Source organism: Glycine max, chromosome 8, assembly GCF_000004515.6.
Source record: "Glycine max cultivar Williams 82 chromosome 8, Glycine_max_v4.0, whole genome shotgun sequence".
In the NCBI taxonomy this organism is placed as follows: Eukaryota; Viridiplantae; Streptophyta; class Magnoliopsida; order Fabales; family Fabaceae; genus Glycine; species Glycine max.
In genome coordinates, this window is record NC_038244.2 from 21,381,564 (window position 1) to 21,385,867 (window position 4,304).

General features: G+C 37.7%; 1 protein-coding gene across 1 annotated transcript; it reads right to left on the reverse strand.

The window, feature by feature from the left end:
* On the reverse strand, nucleotides 1–4,304 carry LOC100820446 (ninja-family protein AFP3). Its single transcript, XM_003531810.5, has 2 exons — nucleotides 2,855–4,304; nucleotides 1–562 (listed from the first exon to the last, which is right to left on the reverse strand). The coding sequence occupies exons 1-2, from the start codon at nucleotides 3,597–3,599 to the stop codon at nucleotides 156–158; spliced, it is 1,152 nt and encodes a 383-aa protein (XP_003531858.1). The 5' UTR covers nucleotides 3,600–4,304; the 3' UTR covers nucleotides 1–155.

Genomic DNA, 4,304 nt, shown 5'->3' on the forward strand with positions numbered 1-4,304 from the left:
TTTCAGAATATTATCTATGATTTCAAAAGATGAACAGAACTTGAACATAACATGCAGATTAGAAGAAGAAGTAGAGGTGAGTTCAAGAGTGAACATAGGAGTCAATAGAGTAAAATCTGATCACTCATATAATTGGCTGGTTCTTTCTCTTGGCCTCACAACAAGCTCGGACTAACAACAATATGTTTCAAGGGGTTTGCCACGTCACCGCCACCGGCATGCTTGACAAACTCAGAAGGGGTGAGAAAACTGCCATGGCAAACGCAAACTATCCTCACTTCCTCACCTTTTCCATACCGGTAAAGAAAGCCTTCTATTCTTTTCCCATTAGGGCCCTCTCCTTTGGTGGAGACACAGGGCATGTCTTCCAACAAGTTCCTCACAATGTCTTTGGTTCTGCTCTGTGGTGGTGAATGTTTGTTAGATTGACTTCTCATTGTCACTACAGCAGCAGCAGCATTCTTGCCTGTGTTGTTCTCAGCAACACCTGCTGGTGATTTCAGTTCACTGTCTGGCAACAAGTTAGCACTAGTAGGGCTTCTAACATCCATAGGTGTTGTTCCTGAAGTGTAGCAAAAACGGTTTGAAAAATAGTTAAAGATATGCCCAAAAAAAATTCATGTAACCCACTTCTGTCACCCCCACTGTAAAAAGTTAGAAGCTTGCAGACAGAATAGTAATTAGATCATAATATAAGCGTTGATTAATCAACTTGCCAACTGATATAGCATGTAGTAGAGGACAAAGCATTTCATGAATTACAATACTTTTGTGATTACAAGAATGATTTCTTTGAGACATGTACTTGAGCAACCATCCATACCCTCAGTTGCTAGAAGTTAATGATGAATCAATATAAGTGAAGTATAATTGTGTCCACAGAAAACAAGGCTGTAACTCTTCAAAACAATGCATACACTCAAGTCCAAACTCAATTAATGTTCTGGACATTTTGGTGGCAATATATCGAAAGGGGGCAACTTCCAAATGGAAAATTATTCAATTTATAAAAGAAATATGTAAACATACACCTTTGAAACTAGTTGCAGTTTTCATGATCATTAGCATATTTATACAAGAAAAAAAAAATACTGTATAAAACAAGAATCAACAACTTCTCTAATGTTGATGTTAAACTATGAAAGCAAAGTTGTGAGTAAAAAATTCTAACCACACTTTAGCCTACTTTTGCCAAACCTAATATACAGATCATGAAGCTGAATATGGGTTTGAATAAAACTCAAATACATCTTATATCTCAATATTTTAGTAATATCTAAAGATAATTAACAAGTCTGAACTTCCTAAATATTTTAATAGATTAAGTGAAATGAGCATTACAAGAAAAAGAAATGGAGGGTTTTAATAATTTTTAACATTCATGTTCTTTCACTTTCTTTAATAAATTTTAGCATTACAAGTATTACTTGTATACCCTGAAATGAGATAAAAACCTATTACTAAACTATAGTGTTCCAAGAGATAGCGATTAGCTATTGATTTGAAAGCACTCTCATCCATAAACCTAGTTTGACCATAATAATAAATATGCTATAGTACCATTGAGCTTCGTTTGGTCATGTAATTCAAGTAAATTAGTTGTCTCCTTCAAAAATATAATTTGAATATCATTCGGATACTATGACAAATAATGTTCAAAACATCAGTTTTCTAAGCACTTGGATTGTCTGCAACAATTCTGCTGCCTCTACAGAATTTATAGCTGATGGTTATAAAAGGTGAGAATATAAAAAGAATATTTTTATAATTGGTAATTAGTTATTAAAGGTAGATATTTGCTGGAGAGGCTGCATGACTACAGAGGACCCAAACTCTTGTACTAATCATATTCATTTTTCTAGCCTAGAGTAAAAGGAAATTGAAAATCTTAGTAGTAGAATGACTGCTTTCTTTCAGGAGAAAAAAGAAAAAGAATGATTGCCTTAAATTTAATATTCATACATGCATATGTTCATCTCCAGTTTTATGTTTATCAATATTCTAGTTAGAGGTTTTCGAGACTTCTCATCATAGTAAGAATCTCCCCGACGTACTAGCCACTAGGGATGAGGCTTTCATTTTTGGATGATGTTATGTTTACACATAAGACATACCAGTAGCATATACTACGATTTTATTTTATTTTGGTGCTAAAATAAATTAACTTATAAAATCAAGACTCTGAAAAGCGTTTTATGAATCTTAAAATTAAATTCCAATTCCAGCTTAAATAATAATACTACCAGGTGAAACGTTTTGTTGTTACAAAAATCACCTAGTAATTGCCAAATTGAACCAAGACAAAATTTATTTGAGAGGCGCAGACATGATCTGACATCTCTGACAGTGAATCCCAGGTCGGTGATTGCTCCATGTGACAAATACAATAACATCCAAAAACTCATTCATCTTGATCAATTAATGCAAAGTTAGCATCTATAATAATAATAAAAAAAACAGTAATTCCAATTTTCATTACAATAGAGTTGAAAAGTTAAACTTCATGGATCAAGACAGGATCTAGCATCCGAAAAATGTCAAATCTGATCTCTCAAAAAGTCTTTTAGGGTGAGTTAAACGTAGATATTTGCGTAAATTTTAGACTTTCCTTGCCTTTTCCTAGAGTTAATTCCTCAGTAGGCTTGAAAAGTAATAAGAAAGAAAAAAAAACAGTAACAAAAATGGCACTTTTCCGGCTTCATTGGTGACTAACAGATATCCTAAAAGAAAACACACAAAAATGAAAAGGACTAAAAACCAGAACAATTAAAGAAAGCAAGCAAATGCATTAACAAATACAAAAAAAAAAAAAAAAGAGGGTAAAATAAAATAGTAGTAATAGTAATTAAATTACCTTGACCCTGTTGAGACTCAGCTTCAGAGATTCCGGAAGAACCAATGGAACCCTGAGAAGGCGAGGGAGGTGGCAACACTATTCCACTCTTCTTCTCTTTTTCACTGTCCCCATTCAAGCCGAGTCCACAAACACGTGTGGTCAACGACACAGTTCTCGCCAAGGGTGGTGCAACTGCAACCTCACCGTACTCCCCTGCACCTTGATCCACCGGATTGCTCCCTTGGGACCCAACAACACCAACAACCCTCTGTTGTTGTTCTCTCAAGGCTTTCATGTTCCTCTGCTTCTCGGAGCGCTTCCTCCGCGCCTCCATCCGCCGCAGCGTCTGCAACTCCTTCCTCTTCCGCCACTCCTCCTCGGTCTCCGTCGGAAGCGAACACGTCCTCACCAGAGACCCCGTGCACCCCACCGTAGCAAATCCCATCTCCTTGTCGCTTGCAAACTCCGGTATCGAAGTTGTTCTCTTTATCTTCTTCGCCGTGGGGTCCACCCCAAATCGACCATTCATCGAAAGGTCGAGACTTAGTTCTAACTCCTCCTCTAACTTCACCACTGGCATAGGCAAATTGTGGTGATTATTATTATTACTATTATTATTATTATTATTATTATTGTTCACTCCCATGAAGGTTCTTAACAGATCTCGCGGGAAATTGTTCATTGGAGATTGTGTTGTTGTTGTTGAAGAAATGTAATGATGGTGGTGACGAGTGTTGTTGTCTCTGTCTTCAACTTCTGCCATCTGAAGAAGAAACTAAGAGACGGAGACAGAGACACGACACGGATGATAATAAAACCTCGGAGAAACGTGAAACTCAAGCGTGGAGCTTGTTGGTGGTAACTGAAGATGATTCATGGTGACGACTCCGTAGAAAAACCGACCAATTCATACGTTTTTGTTTGGAACAAAAGATTCTAGCTGTTTGTTCAACATTTTCTGAGTGTGTTGCTGAGGATATAGAAGGACAGAGAGAGAGAGAGAGAGAGAGAGAAAGGAAAAAAAAAAGAATTTTTGAGAAAAAAGGGAAAATGAGAGAAAAGGCGAAGGGGTGTATGAAATGACGGGAATGGGCTTAGGGGATAAGGGGGTGACACGTGGAGGGGTGAGGGGGGTTTGGAGGGACAGGTGAGGAGAGGAGCGGGTGGTGAGGTGGCGCGTACGAGGCGAGTGGTTGTGTTGTTGGGTAGTGGTTTGTCTTGTAGTAGGAGAGGGGATTGGGTTGCGAGTTTCGATGTTGGACACGTGTCGCATGAATAGGGAGAGTCAAGGAAATGAAGCTACACGTGATGGAATGACAACGTGACACATACTAACACTAGAATACAAGATAACACCCACGCCGAGCTTGCAAATCCACACCCTCTTCTTTCCCTCCATAAAGAAAAGAAAAGAAAACCATGTTTTATCTTATTTATTCACATGAATAAGAATAATGAGTCCGAGTTT

Bases quoted from the DNA above. Each gene is read 5' to 3' on its own strand.
- LOC100820446 (XM_003531810.5), bottom strand. From the start codon at position 3,599: ATGGCAGAAGTTGAAGACAGAGACAACAACACTCGTCACCACCATCAT. The intron at 563-2,854 runs GTAATTTAATTA...GCTACACTTCAG, and splicing joins TGAGTCTCAACAGGGTCAAG to GAACAACACCTATGGATGTT.